Here is a 25205-nt window from a genome sequence, read left to right on the forward strand (position 1 = left end):
GTGATTTCAGTTTTGCTACCGTTTGTAATTTTTTGGTCAAATCCAATAGTCAATTTTGACCAGGGTAACAAGTAAACGAAAGCGTGTGAAACAGACCACGTCATGCATTGTGCACGATGAAATTCAATCTAGCTTACATCACAGTCGGTTCATATGACAAGCGTGGGTTACTTTGGACTAAAGTAACACCAGAATCCCAAAAATGATGTTTAGGCGAAATGTGTAATCAACTGTTAATGTTGCATTACAGTGTTAACGTACGTATAATTAAATCCATTTGCAATAACTGTTCAGAATGACGCTGTGGTGTCATTTAACGAACTACAAACGTAATTAGGTATTTGTTAACTACTACGTATCATTCGGGCATCATTAAACCTAATGCTTAAACGTTTACACAACATGCAGCGCCTTATAACAGTGTTCCTTGACGTAACGATGGACATCTTCACATTGACACAAGACATCCCAATCACACACTGCCCCAAATAGGTCGTTTACTGTATTCATCTCATAGAATTGCATGCATCTCGTCATAAGTGTCATATCATTATTAATCAATTCTTGTTCATGAAAAGGATTAATTTCACTCAGATCTGTTTGGGCAGAATTATCTTTTATGGAAAGGGGTTTTATCGCTTACGTTGAGGTTTAATTAACAGCATCACTTTCGGTGTCACCGCGCACCGTTTTCAAAAATGGACATAATGCAGCTACATCTTTCTCGTGATAATACAAATTTCGAATTTGTAAACACAAGGAAACCGTGTAGGCCATTTGCAAGCTTCTACTGCAGGATCCTAATTATATGTCCGAATTTGTGACGGGTGCCACCGCTGAAGCAGGATACGCTCACCTTTTCGTGAACACCTAGTGTCATCACTGTTCAATATTGGTTCATAAACTCATGCTTTCGATATCGTCGTAATCGTTCAATGGATTCTGCTTTTATAAGAGATTTCATATGAATATGCAAATATTTTTCAGTAGAGTTTAAGGAATGGGTATTAATCGTTGTAATGGTATGAATTGGTATTGGAGAATGTTGTAACGCTATATTCCTCATGCTGAACCTTCATACAGTTTGTGCGTCAGTCCATGAATGGTTACCGGGACTGCCCGCTTTAAAGCCCCGGGCTTAATTACTTATGATGTCTATTTATTTGAGTAACATTTTATCCAAATTTAAGCCCAGAGTTTAACAACAAATGACGAAAAAAACATGATAGGATGAATGAATATCCAGTTTAATAAAACAATACTCACAAATGGAATGAGAGAGCAACACTTTAATATAAAACATTATTTCCTTTTCAACTTGAAAATTATAAGCAAGGACATGTGGAAAATTTAAATGACAGCTGTAAAAATAGCAACAATAACCCATATCGCATTTATGCGACACTGAATATCACAAACATTAGGGATCCAATGTGTCTTGTGAAGGTTCAAACCTCTAACAGCCCTTAAGGTGAAATTCTGGTGCAAATTGGCCATATACATAGAAGCGTGCTGTAAGACTTGTTGAAAAGCACCAGGTAAGGTAGATCAATCAATAAGAGAGAAAAGAGATTAGGTCATAAGCTTCACAAGAGTACATAAAATGATTGTGAAGTTTGAGCATTCTGCGAGAATTCCATCTCAGTAACATGGAGTTCAGGTAATCCATGTTATTGTCCACGTATCATTCTGAATCAGAGAGTTCCTGTCTGGTGTTGGGATATTAAAAAAGAGACATTACTCCACTGCAAACACGAAAACGTCTTTTTGCGCGGGTAATTGGACGTTTCCTTGACGATTTTTCAACCGTTCTTAAGCGTCTATATTGCACCGAAAAGGCTATGAAATTTGGGATCGGAATTAATTTACTTCAGAAAAAGTTCGTTTGTAATCACGCCCAATTGATGAATGACAATCAAAATATTATTATTACCCGAACTTGTCCTTTAGGGCTGTATAAATGTTATACAGTGTTATATTTACTTGCTAACTTTTATTTTATGGAGTAATAACTCATATATACTCTGGATAAAAGGAAATGCAAAAGTAGTAAAATCGTAAATATCTAACAGAGTGAAACCGGCATGGCATCCGTACTGAATTAATACCCAAAATGAATTTGCCATTTCTGCATGAGCTGGGATTGATTTGTGTGGAAAGAATGAGGTAGTGAAAAAATTAGTGAAAAGATGGAAAATCGCAAAAACACACCCACGTGAGAGCCTGGCGCCGAAACACATCAACATGACATGCACGTGCAACATCACTTTTGGGGCTATGAAAACGTTGGGTTTTCATTTCAATGACATCACAATTTAACAGCGAAAACATGCCAGGACTGACGGAAGTCCAACGCAACAACGCCATCGCCCGACTTCAAACAGGAGAATTATCTTCAGCTGTAGCAAGGTTTTTCCACGTAGCACTAAGCACCATTAAAAAACTATAGAACCGTTATCATACACACGGGACCTTTCCAGATCCTGACGACAACGTGTCACTACTAGAGTAGATTCCCAAGGCTACGTCACTTAAGTGAAAGAACCACCACGCTAGACTAACATCTAGTCTCTGAAATGAACATATCGTACAGAAAAAACAGCTGTTCAGTTCAGATTGCGTAGGACATCAGCCCAGACAGTGGGGAACCGTTCACGCGCTGAAGGTATTCGCGCAAGACGACCGGGTGTCATTTTGACGGACCTGCATCGTTGCCTGCAACGTTAATGGTTGTCAAGGTCACAGAGTACTGCGATGAAGACACGTTTCGTTTAGTGACGGGTCACGTTTTATGCTACGCTGTGCAGATGGTAAACGTCGTCTTTTCCCGGCGTCGCGAGGAAGGTTATGCAAGAAACTGCAAACAGGAAGAGGACAGATTTAGTGGTGGTGGTGTGGTGGTGGTGTGGTGATGAGGGCAGCCATCTCCTTCACTGGTACAGCAGACTTGGTGCAACTTCTGCGGAATTTAACGGCAGAACGTTACACGGATGAAAGGTTCTTCAGTCACACGTCCTTCCCATTACGCAACAAGCGAACGTCATTTTACAGGACAATGCCCGACCTCACACGGCAAGACAGACAGCTTTTTCAGGAATCACAACATCCAGGTCCTGCCATGGCCCAGGTCTCTAGATTTAAACCCAATCGAACATTTATTAGATGCACTGGAACATTGCTGCGAGCACGTCAGCAACAAACAGAACACAGCAACAACCACAGACAGTTCGCAAGCGCTGCAGGCAGAGTGGGTGAACATTCCCAAAGCCACAATTCGGGATCTGATTGCTTCCATGGGACGATGATGTCAATCAGTTTTAGACTCTACTGGTGGCCATACAAGATATTGAAATGACCTTTCACCTAGAAAATCTACTGTTCCATGTGTGCCATATGGAACCTGGGTTAATGACAATGATGTGTACCAATTTTGAACCATCGATTATCATCTGTTGATTATTTATATGATTACATAAATATATTTATATCTAATATCACTTTTGAGGGTGTTTAGAAAGTATTTTTATTGTTGAAATTTTGTATCCAATCAAAGGTAACCGTTTTACATTTCCTTTGCTTCGTTCACAAAGTTATTTCCTTTGCGCATTTTTGAGACGTTGATCTCAAATTAGTTTAGATTTTTAAACAAACAACAATTGATTGGGATGACCAAGTTCGTTGGTGCAGCTTACATCTTCTAGCCGGAAATCAGCACATGACAAGTTTTAAGACAATTGCCCATCCATTCACCACTTCCTTCCAAGAATTACGCATACCAATAGTCAGCAAGTTGGGAACACATACACAGGTACAGAGCAGGAGATACTGAAACAACACAATGCACTGGTGTGGGACTAACGTCCGATCATAAACAGGAAGTTATCCTTCACAGATATGGACTCTTGTTCGTCTTCCAGTCCATGTTGCCGTCTTAATCTCAGCCACGCACGCGAGGGCATCACAGAAGCTTTAAAACGCTGAAACAATAGACAGACATAAAACAGTTAATGCGTCAAACACGATGTCACTCAATAACAGTGAGTGAGTGAGTGAGTATGGTTTTACACCGTGTTTAGCAATATTCCAGCAAGATCACGGCGGGGGACATCAGAATGGGCTTCACACATTGTACCCATGTCGGAAATCGAACCCGGGTCTTCGGCGTGACGAGCAAACGCTTTAACCACTAGGCTACCCGACCGCCCCTCATTCAATAACAAGATAGACCATATACAAATGTGATGTTGTCCCAATAACACATGGTAAGTATAAAACGTTATACTGAATCCATACTTTACACAAAGAATTATCAGTCACGACATATTATGTTACCATTAAACTACTGGTAATCAAGGATGAGCAACTCACAAAACACGTTTGAGAAAAGTTGGTTCTAAAAGTCGTTTGATAGAAGTTAATGTCAAAGCAATGTTACATTCTTAGGCTCGATAATGTCATAGATTACTTGGAGAAAGAATGTATAAATACATCTCAAGCATTGAGTGAGTGAGTGGGTTGGGTTTAACGCCGCTTTTAACAGTATTCAAGTTATATCATTCAGTGTCAGCTTTATGTGGGAGGAAAGCCTGATGCAGTGATGCAGGCCTCAGACGTTTACCTCTGGTGAAACCCACGAGCACGGGTATGGTGCTGACAAACCTAGAAACATAATCGGGGCAAACCGGAATTCGAACCCACAATCATGGGTTTCTGGCGTGCCCAAGGGACGCAACTCTGCTTAGCGAATCGCGGCGTCTTGCATGACTAGGCCACCCATGCCACCCATGCCCCCCTGCATTGTCAAGAGCTACCATTGCCAGCGGTCTGTCAGTAGCTACGCTACAGGGCAATACAGCACAAGGTATCAAACGTGACAAAGGCGAGAGTTGTTGCATTAGCCCAAGTTTGTCGCGAAATCGTCCCGTGATCAAATTCCAACTTGATGATTTCGACGAGTCCGCTGTTCGCCAATGTGTACACAATTCATATGTAGTGTGAACAATCTGCCAACCGACAGTATAAAAATCTGACAGTATCTATGACATGTTCAAACCTGATTTGAAGTAAGACGGTTCTAGCTGGAGAAAGCTTACGGTTATATCAAAAACACATAGGATTTAAATGGCGTAAAACGCAGTCAAATCGTAAGGTGTTAATGGAACGGAAATATATTTATGCAAAGCGCATGCAGTACTTCCGTGCAATAATAAAAAAATACCGATAACCGGCCAATCATTTTTACTGATGAAAAGTGGTCGTATTTTCACCACACTGTCCCAAAATGACCCATTTTGAGGCACAGGAACTCGATGATAGCGTGTATAGCATAATATATTCGTATAGAAAAAAAGCACACCCCTCTATAAACATATAGACAAGGAGTGACACCCGGTTGTTTTAAAATAAATACGAGGTAAGGTGACCACAGATGAACACGATTATTTAGCCTATGGTTTGTTTCGCAAGTTCCAATAGGTTGAAATAAGTGACATTCATATATCATGCGATAATGAGCTATGATTCGATCCGAGTGCGAAATCTTGATTAAGAACCACGATGGCGGGTGTCACTCCTTGTCTACATGTATATAGAGGGGTGTGATATTTTACTATACGATTATACTATGCTATACAGGCTATGAGATATCAGATATTAGAATGTAAAGACTACTGCTATGGTTATCCAGTTATTTCAATATATTTCCAGTTAGCAACCTTACGTTTACAGTATGTTGAAACCCCACAAACAATCTAATGGGGGTAAGTACGGGACATGTCATTGAGTCACCTATTACTACGTTAAGGTCTCAACCATCACAACGAATGACATGCCACTATTCATTATTGCGCTCGTGGGTGAAAAGTATTCCATTTCTACAACAAATGAATTTCCTTCATTGTCACGATACTTCTCAATTGTTGTTTATATATGTAAATTTGCTGCCACCGTTTCCACAGTCATCGGGTACCTATTCAACTCGCCACAAGAACTCGCTGTAAGCCGAGACAGGACATGCAGATAGTCATCGTACAACATGTCACGGACCACCCATTACCCCTTGTTTCACAATGGTATGTGCAAGTAGGCAGCCATCCTACAAAGTCATACGAGGTTAAGTGTCAGGTCACAACTCAACTTATCCTGGCTTACCAGTAGTATATTAGTATATAATTGGTGACAAGTGTGCAACTTATTCGCCTGCGTGGATACTGTATAGAAGTCGTGAAATTCAAAGAGAAAGGATCAATTAATAACGTTGCACCACATAAATACATATTACAGTAAACTACGGTTATGACGAACTCAAAGGGACTACTAATTTTAGTTCGTTATAACCGTAGTTCGTTATAGGCATATACACAGCATAACTACTGCAAATAGTTGGGACCAAAAAAGTGTGTTCGTTATATCCGTCAGTACGTTATAAGCGTGTTGGTTATAACCGTAGTTTACTTTACTTGATTATAAACATACAACTGCGTTATGTAATAGTTAACGAAACATGGGCAAATGAGAGGTGCCACCTGTCGATACCGTTGACTCTTGACACCACGTGAATAAAGTCTGTAAAGTTTGATAGGAAAACCTATTTTAATCAGACGTCTTTTTCTATCTTTGCAACGACGTTTCAGACCTACTTGTAGCCTCTTCATAAGATACATATTTATAACATGATAAAGGGACCAAAAGTAGCCCTGAAACGTCTTTGCAAACAAGAAGTTGTTGACCTTACATAATCACCCGAGGAAGGGATAAGAAATTTCAAACAAGAAGTTGTTGTCCGTACATAATCACCCGATGAAGGGATAAGAAATTTCAAACAAGAAGTTCATCAAAGTTTCATGTCTTCATGATGCAACCTTGTATTCTGAATAACATTCATAAGAAATCGCTGTTAAAAATCGAGTCGATTGTACGATTCCGACAATATCATGAGCATATGTTTATGATTCACTATCAAGTAGTTCTACTGTTTTCAGAACACCCACTTCACCAGCTACATATTTTCTCCACTCTTCATGATGAAAATATGTAAAATATTTGTTGTTGTTTCTTGTTTTTGTCGCAGGTAAATCAGTACAGTATGTACATATTCGAGCGTTGGCCAGGCACACCAGTGGTCGATATTATGAACAACGTCCCATGCCATCATAGCTTGATACACATCAACCAATTCTGGCCACTAAATCCAATCGGCCCTTTCGAGAAGCAACAGTTTCCTGGGACCCATTCTACACTGGGTCTAATCACGCGAAAACGTCTCTTTGTGCTTTTCACAGAATATACTAAAACTATGCACATCTCCCACCTGAACCAGGGATCCTTCCATCTTGAGCATTTGTATGACCATGGTCACTGGGATAGGAACAACCGACACAAGAGCAAGGAACCAGCCGAAGATGACGGCAGACTGGGGATACTCGTAGCCTCCGTAACTTGGAGGAGTGTAGGAAGCCAACGTCAACACCAAAGCTGTCTGCAAAGACATATTTTAGTTACGATCAACATTCTGAAGTTGCTTTTTTCATCCAGAAGCGAATATGTGGAAGTTCGATTCACATATTAAGTTAAATAGATCACACTCGGTCGCTTTCAGGGCAATACTAAACCACTATGATCACTGAATTGAAAGTTGAAACAGATTTCAAAAATAAATAGTTTACGCTCTTTGGATTTGTTTATGCAAATGTGTGGTTTTGGCCAAAAAGACATAACAGTAAGGTTGCTATTAACCACTGACAGTGAGGCATTCCGAGGGACGATAAGCCAATTGGATTCGAAATAGTTGTCTTAGTAAAATCAAATACTAGAATAATTAGACATCAAAGCACCTACAGTCAAGAGAGCAGGGACGATGATGAAACATGCTACTCTGTAGATCACAGGCAGGCGTTTCCCAATCATCATTTGAACATCAGCAGAGAAACGCTTGACACCTGTCAAATACATTATTTTTTATATTTTTTATGTGATATGTTTCGTGTGAGAATAATATATACAAAACATGTTGTGCAATACCACACAAACGCTTCCCTTACAGCTACCTTTAAGTGATCTAGCCAACGAGGTGAAACGAGGTTTGAAACGTTTCGAAGAGTGGGTAAAGTAGTTTACCTCAGGATCCTCAACATACGATCGAAGCATGCATGGTTGGTTTGTTTGTTTGTTGTTTAACGCCGCACTCAGCAATATTCCAGATATATGACGGCGGTCTGTAAATAATCCAGTCTGGACCAGACAATCCAGTGATTAATATCATGAGCATCGATCCACGCAATTGGGATCGATGACATGCATCAACCGAGTCAGCGAGCCTGACCACCCGATCCCGTTAGTCACCTTTTACGACAAGCATAATAGCCTTTTACCGCAAGCATGGGTTGCTGAAGACCTATTCTACCCCGGAATCTTCACGGGTCGAAGCATGCATGGAATACTGTGCATACATAGTCATTTTAACAGTAAAAACAAACACATTCATGTATGTTATTGTTTGCCTTGTTTTGACTTTGCCAATCCGAGCAGAAATTCTGATTCATATGCATACAGAAACAGATACACAAGAAGGGAAGCGCAATTAGTTGCCATGGGGATGCCTTCTTCTTGCCTAAAAGTCTCACCCCTAAATTTTACATAGATGTTATCAATGAGGAAGTCCAGCATTTCACATACAGTGTTCTCAGTAAACTTCAGACGGCATTTGCTTTCATTTTGGACAAATTGACCTGAACCTCTGAAGATAGATATGTTACTATATCTATGGTCACCATAGGTCTATGGTTTTCCCTTTAGTTTGTCACATGGAAAGTAATGTAAAAGTTGAAAGCTAAAAATGTTTTGTCAGAATTGAACCTGCTTCTTTTCAGAGATTGTTAGTAGACAAGCAAATATTTTTAATATCCACATGGTAGTAATTCCACTGATCTCAATGTGAATATAAAGAAGTCCTTCCATGATTATATTAAAGGATTATGGTTAATCTTTGAGACAGGGATATGGTGGTACATTTGCTGGAAATCTATCTCTCTTTGTACGGAAGCATGACAGCACATATAGCGTAAAGCTGGTATCGTTTATAATAACCTCAAAAAGACCAATTGACTGACTCAATCAATGGCAAATACAAAATTCATTTTGTTATTGCAGAATAAAAAAACAAATTTTCTAAAAACATGAGAAGAATCACTATTGAACATTTTCTCGACTTCAATCTCAAGTAGTAGAATAAAGTTAAACAAAGACAAATTGACTGTGTGTCACTTAATAGGCATGTTCTCAAAGATGTTATACTTTATTTGAAACTGACACTATAGGTTGAATTTTAAATTAAAATTAAAATTAGAAATTAGAACACAGCAATTTTATTTATCATATTAGAAGAGTATTCCAACCGTAACACCATCCAACAGCCACACACTCGAGAACAGCAATGATGTAGCAAGCCACTGCCGCAAAGTACCAGTCAACTAACTGGAAAACGTAGATTCCGCCCTGCAATACATGTATATGTCTTATTGGCATGCACAAAGTATTGTGAATTATACTGCAAAATGTGCTGACACAAATATCATATGTGCGAAAACAAATATTGAATATGGACTAAAGAAAAAGGACACCTCAATTTAAACAGGTGTTCCAGGGCACGCACTAATAGTTGAAAGAGACGATAAATTACTCCAGCCTTTAATAATACTTATATTTTGAAAACTCAATGTGATTTTGTGTCTACAACATGGTACGGTGTACTTAAGGAAAGATGGTTAACGGCGGTGTTGATACAACCCTTTTCTATGTATCCTGGTAAGTATAAGTCATTTATTGGCTTAGTTTAAGCACCATACTTACATGAGTTGTGAAAACAAGGCCAGAAAGGATCACAGCTCCCATGAACACAGCAGCCATGATAGTCTGCAGGTGCTTGATGTGAAATCGCCGTGGCAGTAGATCTTCCAAACAACCGATAGCTGTCTCAACATGCCCCAACTATAATTCATAACAAAACACGCACTTAAACGGAAGTTCGATAAATAGATTTAAGCAATGAAATTCGAACAATCTTGTCATCTTTTACTAAAGCAAACCACGCCTGATTTATGCACTGTGTAATGTAATCTGTGGCCATATAAGGTATTTCTTAACATGCCCTAACTCTAATTCATAACAAAACACACACTTCAACGGAAGTTCGATAGATAGATTTAAGCAATGACATTCAAACATCTTGTAACCTCATATTAATGAATACCACGCCTGATTTATGCACTGTGTAATGTAAACTGTGGGTGCCCCCCATCCCCCACCCCAATATTTACATACAAAATGCATGGCCATATGAGGTATTTCTGAACATGCCCTAACTCTAATTCTAAACAAAACAAACACTTCAACGGAAATTTGATAGATAGATATAAACAATGACAAACCTTTTTTAATGTAATGTAATTTGGGTGGTTTATTTTCAATAATTACATACAAAATGCATGTCCATATATGATATTTCACTTAATATTTGGTTGTCTAGAATATATGGTATTTCAGCTCATATTTGATTGTCTGGTATAATAACTACTTGATAGTGATTCAGAGATTTTGTATAATTATGGAAAGGGGTTTGTCGGCCATATATACCATCGAGTCAACCACCATCATCAGCACTGTTGTAAAGAAGAAGACAGACCACAGTTGAGGGAGCGGCAGTAATGCAACTGCTTCTGGGTAAACGATGAATCCTATGCCAGGACCTACAAGAAAAAAACATCATAACCAAAACCCCAAAATCACAACATTTCGACATCACACAATACTGAACAACACACAGCTTACCTTGTGTGCCAGGTAAAAAAAGAATTTTCACGGGACGTTACACGTTTGACCATAAGATTGGTTTGTTGGTTTGTTTAACGCCGCACATGAAACATCAATATTCAAGTCATTTGACGGCGATCTGTAAATAATCGAGTGTGGACCAGACAATCCAGTGATTGATATGAGCATCGATCCACGCAATTGGGATCGATGACATGCATCAACCAAGTCAGCGAGCCTGACCACCCGATCCCGTTAGTCGCCTTTTACGACAAGCATAGTGGCCTTTAACGGCAAGCAAAGGTTCCTGAAGACCTTTTCTACCCCGGAATCTTCACGGGTCGCCACTCATAGAATAAGGAAGTATGTGTTGTTGCCTGACACCGCACAGCAGTACTCCTGCCATGCGACTGCGGCAATTCTGTACTGCAATTACTATATTAAGACAATTCATTCGGGCAACAATAACCTCACCTGAAGTGACTACATCAGCTACAGGTTGTTGTAAACTATGAGCCAGAAATCCAACAGTTGCAAAGACAACAAAGCCAGCAAACACACTTGTCAACTCGCCAATGACGGTCACGATGATAGCGTCTCTGTTAATGAATGTAAATTCACATTGGAAATTTCACTAATGAGAAGGAAACTTCAAATTGTCTATGTCTTCCTAATTGCGTGGGGCCAGCCGAAGTGAACATACAAAGTGGAATGTAAACCTTATATAGTTTAAGAGGATCAAGAAAGTTATTAATAAATGCTAAAATAGAAAGGTATTCTTCAAATAGAGTCATTAGTAAATACTTATATTGAAAAGTATACGTTCGAGAAAACCCATTGCAACAACGTAACTTTTGTGGCAGACAACTTCTTTCTTTTCCAACAAGACGAAGCATCATCCTGTATTTCTGTTGTGGCCAACAGGTTGAAGTGAAGAAAGAAAACAACTTAAAATCAAACTACAAACATACCTTATGACATTCGAGTTGAATGAATTGTGGCTTGCCATGACAATAAGGGTGCCCCAGGCAGAACCAACAGAGAAGAACACTTGGACCAGGGCTTCTGACCACACCTGTAGATACAATAGGGCGTGTGACATAAAGCGTCCCTTCTATCTGTGTCAGTAACTATATAACCTACATATATTAGAAATACGATCGCAGATATAAACCAGTTGTATCTTAATTTTGGTGAAGATATATTTCACATGAAATCGATACTTGAAAATGTCATTGGTTGCGAATCAGAGTCTTAACTCAGTAGATTGTGTAATAGACTTCAGGGATCAATAACTATCCCGTAATCTCATTTCTTCTTTCATCATATATATCTCGATATCTGCTGAACCAGATTCTAGTGGGAGTAAAATACAAATTCGTGGCGAAATTATGTGAACTGATCACTGAAAATCAGTGATGACATAAAACGTTTTCTCTAGTTACCAATATACAATCATGTATATAAAAAAAGAATAATAATCATCAAGCACATGTATCTATACACAACCAATACCCAATCCAGAAGATGTCATTCTTGAAAGGGTGTCAGATTTTCAGCTATTGTGTAGTTATCAACTGAATCATGGTCAAACATAGATTCACTGAATGAAAAAGCATGTTTGTTAACTGTCTTAACAATAGTAAAATTAGTATGACTTCAACAGACCTGGGGATGCTGCAGACGCGTGAAATCTGGAGTTAGGAAAAAGAGAATACCATCCACAGCACCCGGCATCGTGCACGACCTCACCAGCAACACAAACAGTAGGACATACGGCATCAACGCTGTCACATACACCACCTGTAAAGATGCAATACATTTCATGAATTTTAAGATTACGACGAAGAGAAGAAGCCAAAAAAGAGCTGATAAAATTATTTACTCGTTCATTCAGATGTCTTAAAAGGGATTCAGAGGCATATCATTCATTGATGACATGATGTTCATGTCAGATTATACCCGTGAAGATCTGGGTTAGAATAGGTCTTCAGCAACCCATGCTTAGCATAAAAGGCAACTATGCTTATGCGACTAGCGGGATCGGGTGTACAGGCTCGCTAACTTGATGCATGTCATGGTATCCCAATTACGTGGATCGATGCTCATGATGTCAATCACTAGACTCTCTGGTCCAGACTCGATCAATTACAGACCAACGTCATATAGCTGGAAAATTGCTGAGTGCGGCGTTAAACAACAAACAAAACATGTCAGATTTCCTGTATGTTGCATTGTTTGAAAAATGAATTTTTGTTTGTTTTAACATTGTACGCTAACGTTATCGTTCTGGTGGTAACTGTGTGTTTGTTTGTTGTTTATGCACTTAGCAATATTTCAGCTTCATGACGGCCATATACGACCCGTTCCCGTTAGTCGCTTCTTGCGACAAGCATTGCTTGCTGAATGTCAATTCTAACCCGGATCTTCGCGGATATGATGGAAACTAAACATATTTATCAGATTTAATGTCAAAGAAGAACAAATTGATGTCACCTTTCCAAGGGACTTGATTCCTTTCATGATACACAGGAAGAAAGCAACACATGTGATGAACCAGCAGATCACGAGATGTGGTTGCATCGCGCCGAGGTCATCTATTCCTGTCGAAACACCTAGAGCCTTGTTCCTGGGGACGTTATGGCACAGCATACGTGTACAGACGTGATAAAGCATAGGCATTCAGTTTATATCATTAAACGTTCAATACTTGCCAAATAGCTAATTCCCTTCCACCGATTTACCCACCTAAACTAGCAAAGAAGACCGGTAAAAACGTTTCCTCTGTTTCAAAGTTTTTAAACCTGTACCATGTGGTCCCGTGCTTATCCAGTTCAAAAGAGGAATGGGGCATGTTTTCAGGTTTTAGAGTCAGGTCAGACGTTTTGGCCGATTACATCCTCAGTTAAGATATGGCATATGTGACATTATTTCATATGTCCCTAAAACCAAGCTCTTTGATCAAACAAGTAATACTGTGATGCTTACATGTATGTAATGGTCATATTTATGAGGCCTTGTCGGTGGGAACAACTATATATATATCTCACGCAGGACAGCCAGACTTTGGATAACACTTGACTGGGACAGAATGGATTTATTCCAATTATGTTACTTCTCTTTCTGTTTGTGCATTCTACCAATGATAACATCGCGTACAGTCTTGACCCACTCTAAAAGACATTCGACTTCTCTTTCGGGGCCTTTTTATTTTGCATGTGCTTCGACAGCAAGGGTAATGATTTTGAAGTTGTGGTCCCAAATGGTAGGAGGCTGCTGACGACATGTTGTCAATATGTCCATATTTGTGTAACAGACGACGGTTGCTATTGCCACCAATAGAGAAGTCATCTGTGATTATATGACCAACACAGGTTGGTAGCAGTATGATAAGTCTTGGGAGCCACAAATAGTTGAATTTACATCATGAGCTGCCATGTCAAAGTTGTCCGTTATAATTGAACAACTAGGAAAACGAACTGTGGGTGGTCCATGAAATTTGAAATATTGTTGGGCATTTTGGGAAACTTATCTTTGTAACGTAAGTTTAAGGCATCAGTTTCCTTGTTAGCAAATTTTCAATTCAAGAACAAGCGGTCTTTGTATCATTTAGTGGATTACGTTTATGGTTTGTCCAAACGGTTCAAAGCAACAACAAGACATATCCTCTCTAGTCGATAATGTGGGCTTTTTCTGTTTGTAAACGCATCCATCAGCAAAAGTTGCTGGAGTCGTTTGATTTCCTTCAACGACAAAGAGTATGGCCTTGTTCTTAATTTGAGCAGCCCCAATGGTTCCTGAACGAACGAGAAGCAACAAATCTTCCAAATGAATGGTATCATTTGGCTTCGTCCTTTCTTGTGACCATGGCTGCTTGGAAATCTTTGCAATGCCAGACTCAATACATTGCTGTTTGCAGTTCGTTGGTTATAATATATATTGTTCCTTAAAATTAGGATACGTGCAAACTTGCAGAAATGGTAGAAATTGTTGGATGTTCTACCAAAAACTAATTTATGCAATACAAGTATGCACGTTTATTGGTACAAGGGGTTGTTTCAGTGTGTGCAAAAAAGGAGTGAGTGAGCTGGGTTCAATGCCGCTTTGAACACTATTACAGTTATGCCATGACGTGTCAGCGTAACTTTTGAGTAAAGCCAAACGTGATTCAGGTCTCTGACTTTTACAACTTTGGTGAAACCCACGATCACGGGTATGGTGCTGACATACCGAGAAACATAATCAGGGCGAACGGTGATTCGAACCCACGATCCTTAAATGAAAGGAAAATGAGACGACGGAAGATAGGTTTTTGTTTAAAAGACAACTGGTTAATCATGGTAATAATAGTAAACTCACTGCCAGAACTCCTCTGTTGATGTATGGCCAAAAATATTCGAAGCTTTTTGAGTTTTGTTAAACTTCGCATGGCCAATGCTCACAGTTGTATGTGGTGTAGTGACGTTTCCTTGAGTTGGTTTTATGTAAATTGAACTATTTACTCCATTGTCGCCTACAACCATACACAAAGGTGTGTTCCAGGGATTGTCACACGTGGTCCAGGGGAGGACGGCTGAGAAGGAGTTGTAGATGTAGTAGAGGGCCCAGGCAAACACCACGCTGTAGTACGGGACGATGATACAGCTAACGGCTAGTATGCAAAATCCAAGACCTAGACACACAGTAAATGCATCATTACTCATAGATAGTTTATTCTATTCATGTATATGGTACATAACGTGTATGCGATACTAAGGCCTACTAAAGACAACCAGCAGAAGGCTACCAAACTATGGAACATGTACGCATCCTAAATAGAAACAGTCAGAGAAATTTCAAAGACACATTCCCAAAAAGTTTGCATCGTAATAATAAGAAACTCACACCTTTGTAATGGAACCTGTCCTAGTAAATCACGCAGCGTGTAACAAGTGCTTGTGGTCTGCGAAGTTGCAGTGTATCCTGTACCGTTATAAGTGCTAATTCCAAACAGATCGTTTACTTACATGTAAACTTGTCATTACCTGTCATGAGTGGACATATTGCCCAAATCTTAATTGGCCCTTTTGCAGAAAACTGTCCAAGAGAAACCTCCAGGATGAAGAGCGGGACGGCCAACACGGCTGTTGAGATGATATAGGGAATCAGGAACGCCCCTTAAAGAAAAAGTGATGCAACAGCTAATCCATCATTCAACAAGTTTCCTGGGTGTGGTTCCTAATGTGGTGCTTATCATTTTCTTGTAGTAGAGTTTTCCAAATTTAAAGATACTAATTGACATTTCTCCATCGCCTTTGACACAATAATGAATTGCACATGAATTACGTGCTCATGTATCATACAATCGTACAGTCGGAATCGTACAATCGTTTTCCTATGAAGTGAAAAGGTTGTTTGTCACTTCAATTTACACATCATTGTCCAATGATCATCACATACATGAAGATACCACGTTTACAATCACGAACAATCAACTTAATACACAATACACTGTACCTACCGCCTCCATTCTTTTGACAGATATAGGGAAACCTCCAGAGGTTACCAAGTCCCACAGAGTAACCAAGAACTGCAATAATACCCTGGAACTTGTTGGACCATTGTGGTTTCCTCAGATCCACGTTCTCTTGATTTGAATTTTCAACCTGCATTAATTTGAAAATATTTCATTTATTTTTCCTGAACCACGTTACACTTGGCTCTCGTCCCCTCGATCCTGATCCATTTCGGATCAGACAACTGTAACGGAACCTTCAACATATTATATGAGGAACCTGACAGAATTGGATAACCGTACAATATTGTGATCTGGGCCCGACAGTAATCCGACCAGAATCAAACGGTTGTGACAATGTCTGGTCGCCCATTGCGATGAAAATAATTCTTTTAATTATTGTCGAACTTAGCTACGTACACTATATTTCAAAACTAACATCCCCTCGATCGCAATACAGCCGAGGTCCGATTCTGATCCAGTCTCGAGGGGTGCCATAAAAATCCAGGAAGTTGAAACTTCTTCAAGTTGCACTCCACAAACAATTTGTTTGATATGGAATAATAACCGAGTGGCGCGTTAGTTTAACTGGACAGCTCAACAATTAATGCTGTGAGTTAGATTTATTATCCGTATCGTCTTACCTTTTCATCTCCGACAAGTTCCGATAAACAAAGCTCTATTTCTTGTTCTGTCATAGTTTTGTTGGATGTATCTGACACAAAATGCATACCGAATTAGTAAAATAATAATATACCTATAATGCATACACAAGGAAAAAGATTAAGCACACCCTAATATATTTTATTATTGTTTGGTCCCAATATTTGAAAGTCATGAAAGATATAATTACGGGAAGAATAATGTTTTCTCGAGGTTATGTAATCAGTTATGTGTGACGAAAGCTCACGTGCCATGCATAATATGCCTGTGCAGCATGCTACTCTCGAGTATCTCTAAAAGCAGTATATCCAAACGTTAAAATTGCTTTTATTAAGCTCGTTTTTAAACAGTTATTCCATGACAAGATGGCAAATATTTGGCATGCATAACGCAGGAATGTCTTGTAATGCCATTTGGTCGGAATTTGGGGTATCATCACACTGCCATTTAGTCGAGAAACATGCTCAGCCCCGTGATGTACAGGACCGTCCTAGATCCGGAAGACCTCCTGTGACGACACATCGCCAAGACAGGGAGCTTTTTTGTCTCATAGGCCGAGCAAGTACTCGTCTGAAACAGCTGTGGTTGCCCAATCGTCGTTTCAGCACCAGAACCGCCAGGAACCGGCTGAAAGCAGCAGGACCGAGGGCTAGATGAGTCATAAAGCGTCCCTTGTTGAGATATCACTACAAAGCTGCTCGTTTAGCATGGCGTACTGCACGACAGAACTGGAATCAGAAAAACTTGGAGACGGATCCATTGGTCAGACGAAAGAGCTGCCTTTATCTTTATCAAATATGACCCTTTTGCCTTGATTGTTATCTCTCAGAATTGCTGGCAAGATTCGATTCCAGTCTTGTATTGTGTTCAGTTACAGAATTTAAACCAAATTCATGCAGTCTAATATATTCCCCAGATCTGCCTTACGGATTCCAGGTCTTGCTTCAAATGAATGAATTTTAGTAACAAACGCTCACACATTCAGTAGAGCATTACTTGGAATTGTTTGAAAGCCTAATTAGATTGAAATGATTGGGTGGGTGCTGCATGTTAGGTTTGAATTATATACAACATTGTTGCAATTAATTTTGCATATATTACCAAAATTGACAAAACAATTTTGATATATTGACTATAAATTGACATCATAAGAGATTTTAACCATTTTGGCGGCCATCTTGGATTTTCTACAATCATTGTCTTTGCTGAGGTGGATCCATATCCAGAAATGTTCGGAATGGTTCAATGTATATGTGTGCCTAGTTTGGTGCTTTTAACCCAAAGTGCACAATTTTGACAAAATCGAGCCTCAACCGCCCCACTTTCCCTATTTCCGTCCGCTTTTTAGAGGAGAAAAATTTTCTATTTAAATTTAGAGAAATGAAAATTTCACACACTGATATTACTGGTCAAGATCTTAAATAGTTCGAAAATTGGGTCATTTTGTCACTTGTCGCGTTCTGATGTACTACCAGTGGAGTGTTTAACAAATAATGATGATGTTAATTGCAATATGCAGTCAGTTTTCAATGCAGCCAGGTTTCTTATGGTGATTGTGGATTCACTGTTCGGTATGGCACTACTGCAAAAGCATATTTAGAGGATTATTTTTCGAGCATGTTTATCACACTGATTTCTTTAAACGAGTGTATTGAAGAGGACAAGACATGAATTCACATACGAGTTTCATATAACTCATGAGAGTGAAATGATTTTTTTATTTCCCATTATGTGTCAATCCTTAACTTTTGTCATTATGTCTCAACCCTCAAGAAAAATACACTGATCACCACCGCCGTCCTAGAAAACCACAAATGTCTAACGACATCAACAATCTTCAGCTATGACATCGTTTCTTGTGTGAAGTCATTCCGACCTTACGATTCGAATGATGCCAACAATGCCGTCCGGATGTAACAAATACACTGGTGTGTGTGAAGGGGTATTTGCACTGGTGCACATACGATTTTCATGAAGTTCATTATGTCTAACCCTATGTGTAATGCAGAGCATCTACACAAAAAGCATCATTAAAAAGAATGTGATGAAGGTAACGTACCAGCAGTGGATCAGCTTTGGATATCCCTACATGTAAACTCACCAATTGGTGACTTTGTAAAGACATGCAACAGAAAATAGACATCCTCCAGAAGGGGGCTGAGGAAGAATCACCACACTTACCTATTCTCTGCAATGATGAATATACCAGAGAGAGTCCAGAAAAGTAAGGATGAAGGAGCACTGATGAAGCTATGAATGGTAGTTGTGAACAAGCACATGTGTGTCGTTTACAATATGCATGAATCAATTGGTTCAGTCTGGCCAGAAACAGTTTGGGATTGGGTTTGTTAGCAGAATGTTATGATAAATGGAAATTAACATGATTTTCAGGCTTGCTGTAATAAAAAAAGTTCATCTTTATGAAAGAATTATTTCCCCCACATTCCTGATTCCTGGTCGGTCCTTAAACAAAGTTATTAAAGAAGGCATCTTGATGAAATGAAACGGGTTTCATGTAAGGATATTGTTTCTATGATTACACAAAGGGTTAGTCAAATACCTCTATAAAGATAAGAAGGGGCCAAACGTACACTAAAACATGTGCCAATACAGAGACTCGATTTGAAGCAATTTCACAAAGGTCTCATTCCCACGATCTCTGATGTAAGCTCTCCGAGTGACGACGTATTCAAAATGAATAAAGCGAGTCCGACATCGCAGGGGTTATTTATTTACACCCGGTGACAATCCTTCAGTGAGACTTACAAGCTGAGAATGTGAGAAAATACATGAATACTACCAACTATGTGTATGTCCCCTATGCAGCAAAATGAAAATAGCTTTCCATTTGACACTGACTGCACACTATGAATAATATAATAACGCTCATCAGGAAATTTGCACATTGTTATTTTTTCACAGGATTGCATACAATGCAATGAATATATGGTGTGGGCACGTTGGATTTTGAGGTGAATATACACAAGCATTCATTTGTTACATCCTTCATTAGAGAGTAGATGTGAAAGACGAACAAAGACAGTCTCTTAAAATAAAACCATTTCTTTTCTTTTCTTGTCCCACTTACTTTTCCTTTCTGTCTAAATCTTTAACATGACCTTCAAGAAATTAAGTACATGCATTTGGTTCAGAATTTTCCCTTTTGTTGTCTTTTACTTTACTTTAATTTGGTACCAAATTGATGTTTGACGTTTTGACTTCGATTGCCCTTAGGAATGTAATTTCAATCAAAGTTCTATCCAGGATATATCTTTCCTTGTTTCCGTTAGTTTGACTTTGAACTGGTTTTTTCATTTGATGATTTTATATATTCCCCCTTTTCTGGTTCATTGTCTTTGGAAACTGTATGGAGTTCCTCCATTGTCCGTGCAGCAGTAAATCACAGATATGATTATAGAATGACATAACAAATTATAAAACGGATCATGAGATAGAAAAGGGGTCGGAATCGGGAGAAAACTCAAGATCTTCGGGGCCACCTTCAGGAATTTCCTTTTGTGAGCCCATGTGTGGGTCATCAGAGACAACTGCATCAGGTAATTAAGGGAGAATAATGCGAACGTTCATTTGAAATTTCGGGTCTGCTACTGTTGGAACTGAGGGTTCTTGCTAACGCGCCTGACGACTGTTGGCAGTTATATCACACAGTGTCGGTAGGATGAGACAAAACCCCATTTATCTGTTTGCCGTTCGGCATTTAATATATAGCATTTACACGGGAACAAAGCCACACCCAGTTAGGAGTTGTTTTGCGCGTCTTTTTTTAGCAATGTTCCAGGATATCTAATGCTAGCTCCCGTAAAGAGGACGTATTCAAAATGAATGACGCGAGTCCGACATCACAAGTGATTTATTTTATACCCGCTGAGATTGCAAGAAAGTATATGTATATATCTGTTGAGTTTATTTGTATGAAATAGCTAATTGCATACCATGGATAGTATAATAACGCCCTTCAAGGAATATGCGGTTATTTTTGGACGGAATTGAATACAAGGTGATAAACATGAGCTGTTGCGCTCGTTTGTGTTTGTGTATGGTAAATATTCATAGACATTTATTCCTTACATTCACAACCAGAGGATGTAACATTTAGTATTAAATTAAACATATATGCACACACAAAGACAGACGGTCTCTTAATATTAAACTTCTTACAATTATGATATGTTGCAGATTTAACTGCATCAATGCTGGTGAGGGTCCTCATCAGCTGAGGGCCCTTGTCCCCTCTACACACAGCCCACACAGCGAATGGAACTTCTCCCAGGAAGCGCTATCTTGACGAACCCACCTAGAACATTTTCGGAGAAGGTGCAGACGCCCCAACACTTCAGCCTTCTGCATTACCCAGATTGTCAGAAGGGCTGTATTCCCAATGTCAGTCAACAGATTGGGAGGTACCAAACCTAAGGCACCGAGGACACAACCACTAGTATGGCGAAGAAGGTTTGTAAAAATACTTCTCCAGCTTTAACTTTTATAATTCAAGGCGAAACTATACGTTATTACACTGCACATGGGAGTAGAGCGAACTTTATTTCTTAAGTATTGAAGTGTGAAGAGATGGGTTTTCAGGACTGCTAGAGGCTGGGAGACTCCATAGTATAACTGGTCTGTGGTCTGGGTTTTTATCTGTGAGCAGATGTTGGATCTCTGATAAAAAACTTCGGGTTGGAGTGTATGGATTGATGAACTCAACGAGATAGTTAGGAACAATCCCATTCTGGTCTCGTCAAGTTGGCAAAATATTAGACCACAGAGGTGAGGTAATGTGTTGCTGTTTGGGTGTCAAGGAGATGATACTGGCATCGGTGTTCTGACTTTTTTAGCAGTTTCTCCTCATAAGTAAAGCCAAGCAAGAGACTATTGCAGTAGTCCAGTTTGGAAAGAACAAGGCTTGGAACCAGTGTGTTGGCTGCATCAAATGTTATTTGATGACTGGTGTTTCCAAAATAATAAATAAATGCGACAAAACCCTTTCAATATTCAGAAGAAACGCCTTTTAAAATACTGTTGTACTATCTAATCATATTGCTGTTACAACAATTTTGAGGAGAATGGTATGCATTATCCCGTACTAAAGACACGAATCCTGTCTATTTATCAATCTATTTATTTGAATTTGGAAAAGTATATCCTGTACCACAGACTGTTCTCCCACGTCCATTCTAAATAATTAGTTATTAATCTGGTTAGAGATTTGAGACTTGATTGACATTTCTGTAAAACTATATTGTCAATGCAAGAGAATTACATTCTAGATTATCCGCCGAAACACATTCTAATTGGCGTAAAGGGTAAAATAGCTGTGGAAATTATATGAATGGTTGGTTGGTTTGTTGTTTAACGCCGCACTCAGCAATATTCCAGCTATATGACGGCGGTATGTAAATAATCGAGTCTGGACCAGACAATCCAGTGATTAATATCATGAGCATCGATACTAGCAAATGGGATCGATGACATGCATCAACCAAGTCAGCGAGCCTGACCACCCGATCCCGTTAGTCGCCTTTTACGACAAGTTATATGAATGGACTATTGGAAATCAGTGGTGACACCAGGTGTCAGCGAAAATGGTAAGCATGCCCTGCCCTACCGGAAGCACGATTTGCATATAAAAGTAAGTATTTATTGTCCGACGCCGCGCAACAGTATCACACAGCACGGCGGACTGTAAACACACCAGACAATAGTTACCTTCTTTACCAATGACCACACCATCGCCCTTCCTGGAAAACATGTACCCTGGTAGTTGCAGGGCATCAAATATAATCCGAAATGGGTATGGAAGTGATGATATTTCTCTTCACTGTCTCGACACTGCAAGTTTCAATCTTGTCACCATGTATCAATCATATATATATGACTCACTCACACGTGACAGAGAGCGAGTGTTTCGGTGACGAAAAAAATAATGCTATTAAGTTCAATGTTAACTAAACGACCCTTGTAAAGAGTTATTTCCCTCGAATACAGATGATAAATCAAAGCATTTATTCAATCAGTAAAAATATATTATATCAAAATTGTGCTGTACACCTATGATGGTAAATCGATCATCCTTTTTATTCCCCGGCATATAATGTGGTGGTGGTGCTATTTTCTTTGTATTTGACAAGTCTATGTTTGGTTTTGATCACAATGTCTTATATGCATGTGCTTACATCCATCCAGAAGGTTCCACATGCTATACTAAGATGTCAGCAGATTGTAAAAATGGATCCGATATATTTCACGAGAATCTGTATAATATTTTCACATCTGAAAATGACATGTATATTCTCTGTTGCGGAAACTTTAAAGCCCGCACAGGAACAAAGGCTGACTTCATTGAAGATGTATTAGTTGAACAAACAGAAAAGCATTGCCAGTCGCGTTACGACTTTATACTAGATTATTTTATAGAAACACGTTACTCTGTGGATAAGAACATTATGCCTTCGGTAGATCTTTACTAGATTTGTGTTCAATTTTCAATGTACATATCATGAATGGGAGATGTGGATCAGACTCAGGACGTGGAGATTACACATTTATTGGATCACTCGGTGCCAATCTTGTGGACTATGTAATTGCATCATCTTTTAAATTTGACTATGTAGCTGATTTCGAGATTTCATCACGCGCTGACTCTCCACATCTTCCAGTTTCTATGACTTTACGGACGCGTCATCCTCACTCATGTAGCAACAATAGTTCTCGTAGTGATAGCGTTTCTGATTATAAGTTTGTTTGGGATGTTCAGCAGTGTGAAACCTTCAGAGAAAATTTACTTACAGATGAGCTACAGACTGTGTTAAACGTGTCACAGGAAGAAGTGTCCGTCAATATTAATAAGAGTATCGATTGTATAGTTGCCTGTGAAATGAAAAGAAAAGTTAAAAGTTCAAATTACTCGGAAAGGGTTAATAAGTGGTTTGATAGAGAATGTTAAGAATTGAAACGACAGAGGTGTAAGTACCTAAATAGGTTTAGACAACTTAAAGTAAGGGATTCATTACAACTTTATAATGCAGCAGTACATAAGTACAATGCCTTTTGTAGACAAAAACGAAATAACTACTTCCAAAAACAAAGGATACTCTTAGCAAACAGTATAGATGACCAAACCAGTTCTGGTCAATATTAAGAAAATGTAGAGGAAAACATTCCCAAGACAATGATATCAGCACAGGTGAATGGGTTTCTCACTTTAAAACTCTTTTCGAATCAAATGATATGGTAATGATATGGATATAGACCATGTACATACTACAGAGTGTGACCGAATTCGTGAAACCGATGATGTCGTAACTGACATTTTAGATTCTCCAATTTCTTTTCAGGTAATAATGAATAGCATAGATATTTGAAAAACAATAAATCGCCAGGAATTGACAAAATGCTACCGTGCAGATATCATAATACAATATTTATCACTTGTTTTTAATCGTATTCGGCAGGGTGGAAATTTCCTCGAATCATGGACGGTTGGCATAATTGTCCCCATCCATGAACATGGTGATATTAACAATACCAATAACTACCGAGGTATAACACTTTTAAGCATCTTAAGTATATTGTTCATATACATTATAAATAAAAGATTACAGAATTGGGCAGATATAATGGGGAAAATTAGTGAAGCACAAGCTGGTTTTCGACAGGGATATTCTACCATCGATAATATTTTTACACTACAGAGTCTAATAGAGAATGTCTTTGTAAAAGAGGTGAACAATTTTATGCACTTTTCGTTGATGTTTTAAAGGCGTTTGACAGAGTAGATAGAAGAAAACTATGGATACTGTTAGAATCGCACGGAATTAGCTTGAAAATGAGTAATCTTTGGAGAAGTATATACACCAATGTCAAAGCCTGCGTGAGAAATAATAACGAACTGTCCGAAAGTTTTACTATTGATTTAGGTGTTAGACAAGGCTGTATAATGAGTCCGTTTCTATTTTCTTTTTTCATTAATGAATTAGCTACTCAAATACAAGAAAATTGCTCCCATGGTATACAGTTACATCCAGATCTTACGGAATTATTTCTGTTGCTGTTCGCAGATGATGTCATACGTTTCTCAACGACAGTGATTGGTTTGCAAAGGCAAATTAATGAACTTCAAAAATTCTGTAAAGAATCAAACTTAGTTGTAAATAGAGAAAAAACAAAAGTTATAGCCTTTAAAAATGGGGAAAAACTAGCATCAACTGACAAATGGTTTCACAAT

At 38.9% G+C, this 25205-nt stretch overlaps 1 protein-coding gene and 1 long non-coding RNA gene across 3 annotated transcripts; both read right to left on the bottom strand.

Annotated features, from left to right (window-relative positions):
- Positions 1-3383: 3383 nt before the first annotated feature.
- On the bottom strand, positions 3384-9960 carry LOC124140856 (sodium- and chloride-dependent glycine transporter 2-like). Of its 2 annotated transcripts, XM_046508655.2 has the most exons (6): positions 9847-9960; positions 9393-9492; positions 7837-7937; positions 7310-7477; positions 3905-3977; positions 3384-3856 (listed from the first exon to the last, which is right to left on the bottom strand). In XM_046508655.2, the coding sequence occupies exons 1-6, from the start codon at positions 9901-9903 to the stop codon at positions 3783-3785; spliced, it is 573 nt and encodes a 190-aa protein (XP_046364611.2). In that variant the 5' UTR covers positions 9904-9960; the 3' UTR covers positions 3384-3782. The 2 variants fall into 2 exon arrangements, with proteins under 2 accessions (XP_046364611.2, XP_046364613.2); XM_046508657.2 differs by having other exon boundaries at positions 3384-3977.
- Positions 9961-10346: 386 nt separating this feature from the next.
- LOC125381081 lies at positions 10347-11407 on the bottom strand. The gene is made up of 3 exons (XR_007221689.1): positions 11281-11407; positions 10630-10742; positions 10347-10358 (listed from the first exon to the last, which is right to left on the bottom strand). It is a non-coding gene; the product is annotated as an uncharacterized LOC125381081 (long non-coding RNA).
- Positions 11408-25205: the final 13798 nt, after the last annotated feature.

This window comes from Haliotis rufescens, unplaced genomic scaffold (genome assembly GCF_023055435.1).
Source record: "Haliotis rufescens isolate VD_foot unplaced genomic scaffold, xgHalRufe1.0.p SCAF_17, whole genome shotgun sequence".
NCBI classification, from domain to species: domain Eukaryota; kingdom Metazoa; phylum Mollusca; class Gastropoda; order Lepetellida; family Haliotidae; genus Haliotis; species Haliotis rufescens.